Source organism: Pundamilia nyererei, unplaced genomic scaffold, assembly GCF_000239375.1.
Source record: "Pundamilia nyererei isolate P.nyererei 1_Seehausen unplaced genomic scaffold, PunNye1.0 scaffold00189, whole genome shotgun sequence".
In the NCBI taxonomy this organism is placed as follows: domain Eukaryota; kingdom Metazoa; phylum Chordata; class Actinopteri; order Cichliformes; family Cichlidae; genus Pundamilia; species Pundamilia nyererei.
This window is the reverse complement of record NW_005187590.1, coordinates 793671-796651: the sequence shown is the minus strand read 5'-3', so window position 1 is coordinate 796651 and position 2981 is coordinate 793671. Positions and strand designations below refer to the sequence as shown.

General features: G+C 38.4%; 1 protein-coding gene across 1 annotated transcript in view; it reads right to left on the bottom strand.

The window, feature by feature from the left end:
• gtpbp2b (GTP binding protein 2b) overlaps positions 1-2981 on the bottom strand; it is a 23362-nt gene that overhangs the window by 6270 nt on the left and 14111 nt on the right. The window contains exon 8 of the mRNA XM_005747116.2: positions 2091-2226. Within this exon, the coding sequence (XP_005747173.1) occupies positions 2091-2226 (136 nt within the window). The remainder of the gene's footprint in view (positions 1-2090; positions 2227-2981) is intronic.

The window sequence follows — 2981 nt, the reverse complement described above, 5'->3', positions numbered from 1 at the left end:
TAATTCATCTGCTTGCTTTCCTGAGTGTTTGGCTGCTAGCCTGTTCGTTACTCCACTGCCACTTTCCCATGCTGTGAAACTCAGTACTGTCATCATTACACTAATCCAATCATCTTCTTGCCCGCCTTCTTTAAAGCCAATCAGCCACTCTGTGTGGTTTAAATCTCAGTGCTCTGTCATTCCCTCTTTCAGGTTCTCATTCGTGTAACCCGATCAGAGCTCCATCTTCCTCACCACAACCATCTAGACTGGGAGAGGTCTTATCCTAACTCTTGTCACGCCTGAGAATCTTTTCTGCCATGATGGTCCATCAGAGTCTAATCGCCAAATACATTAGTTTATCTGTCACAGTAAATCATGTTCATATCATCCAAATGATCTCTAGTTATTGAACTGATGTTGTGGGGAGACATATCTGTTTTGGTACTGTGGGAACTCAACTTCCTTATATACACACGTATATAAGGAAATAAATATTTCAAATGTCAAAATATCTGTAAGGGAAATAATTACATTTAAGTTCAAACTTGGTTTGGTGTACGGTTATAGGAGGTTAAGTTGTGAGCGGTTTCTCAATTCCCCTCATATGGTCCCCAGGCAGCTGAACTGTGGCGTGAAGGCAATAAAGTAAAATTAAAGTTAAAGAAAAGTTGGAGTTAGGTTAAGGTTAGGTTAAAATTAATAAAGTTTCGGGTACTCGGGCTGTTTGATATAACGATATAAAAATGTCTATCGTTTCCTATTATGCTATCGTTTGTTTCGTGGTGTCGCAAAATAAACTGTGTATGGCAATATTTTCATGATTTTGATGGTCATTGTAGTGGCTATATCAATTTCATAAAGTTCTCTCTTTCTCTTATGTTTAATATAACCACACCACAGATGGACAAGCAACTGTTTTTACGCGTTGTCGTTAGCAACAACGAGGTTAAAACCATGGCGTAGCTCCACCATCCGCTTGTTTGTTTTGCACGTAAACCTTTCACAATAAAGTTCAAGATCCTGTTGAGACTTTTCAAAATAAACCGAATCCCGTTAAAGAGTGTGCAGAGTGTTTACAGATGAGAAGCAAAAAAGAGCCGCCAGGTGCTAAAAAATAAACCTTAGACTCAAACGTTAGAACAGGCTTTTCCCCGCAGCACGCCGTGTAATAAATAAACTTAAACCTAAAAATACCAGAATAGGGAGGATGGTGTCATCCTCCCTATTCTGGTATTTTAAAGAGTACTTAGCGGAAATATTAAGCAACCTAACCTTTTTCAAGAATAATTAAATAGATTCAACATCTTTCTTCAACAAATTTGCAGACTGCACAGATGGAACCTTCCCAAAGGAAAAAGTACTTTGGCTTACTAGGGTATATTAGACTTAATAGTTACTATATACAGTAATGGACTTCTATACATTTTACATCACATTAAAACTTTGGGTGTATGATTCAGATAGTTATTTATTAAAAGCTAGACATTTTAAATGAGAATAAGACAGAAAAGCATTTCATTGTACCCTCCTTTTCCTGTTAATGCCCTACCTGCCCCCCTGGCTAAACTTTGCTAGACCCGCCCCTGCACAGTTACCAGCCATCAGCTACGCAGAAAAGGATCCTGGTGTAATATTAAATAAATTCTAAGAACAGCTTATCAAGCTTAAACCTGCTGCTGTTGTTTAGCCTCTTTCTTGCGCAAAGTGGGCGATAAAGAAACAAGAGAGACGGAGTCGTGACAGAAAAGCCGATCAGCCGATTATTGATCAGTTTCATGATTGAAGTAGTGACAGGAGAGGGAGGGGGAGAGAGAGGCAGTCGCTCCATATATCGGTTGTTAAGCTTAACGTGGGAATGCTTTACAAACATTCAGAGATGAACTTATGAACTTGCTTTACTTCTCTCTGGGATCACTTTCTCGGAGATGAAATGCCAGTTTGGTAGTGAGGTTTGTTTGTTTTGGGGTTTTTTTTTCCCTCTCCCCCTCCTCTGAATATACTTATTTAGGTATATAAATGTGTATGTATAGACATAGATATATGATTGTTTATATAAAAAAAAAGAAGTGATGGAAAAAAAGCATATGTGTGTACGTGGGTTTGGATACCTGAAACTCAGTGAGCTGCTGCATCAGCTCTTCCTGCTCCTTGCTGTTGCTCAGTGGAGGAAGGATGTTCAAAAAAACCTTCAGGAGGTCCAGATTCTCACCAGACACACTGGAAAGGGTGAAGATGGGTGTAATGCTGCAAATGTGCATCCAGCCGAACACACACACACACACACACACACACACACACACACACACACACACACACACACACACACACACAGTGAAGTGAAAATTCAATTAAGTACATCATTAAGTGTAATATTTTTCCACTGTGGACATACAGATCAGTGAATTCACGATCATGAATAGATTGTGAATTCACCAACACAAAACCGTTCTTAATAGAAATACAAGTTGATAATGGGATAATATAGATACTACACACAATGTTACACCTCGGACACATAAAAGTTGTTGTGGAAATCTCTGACCAGTATCAATGGAGAACAAAGTAACTACAAGCTCCTGCAACAGAACACAAAGTGCTGTAATCAAATACTGAGCCACAACAAAAGACATAAAAGTATTTCATGTATGAATGACTTTTACTTTTAAGATTTACAATACAGTTTAGTGCAACTACTACATAGTCATTATTTTCCTGTGTAAATCGTTGGTTGTTATAATAAAAAATGTCAGTTGAACATATCATATAGCAGACACACAGTGATATTTGAGAAATTACAGCCTCTAAACGCTTCCTGTAGGTTCCAATGAAAGTCTGGATTGTGGTTGAAGTTATTTTCGACCATTCCTCTTTATAAAACATCTCTAGTTCATTCAGGTTTAATAGCTTCCAAACATAGACAGCTCTCTTTAACTCACACCACAGATTTTCAATAATATTCAGGTCTGGGGACTGAGATGGCCGTTCCAGAACGTTGTACT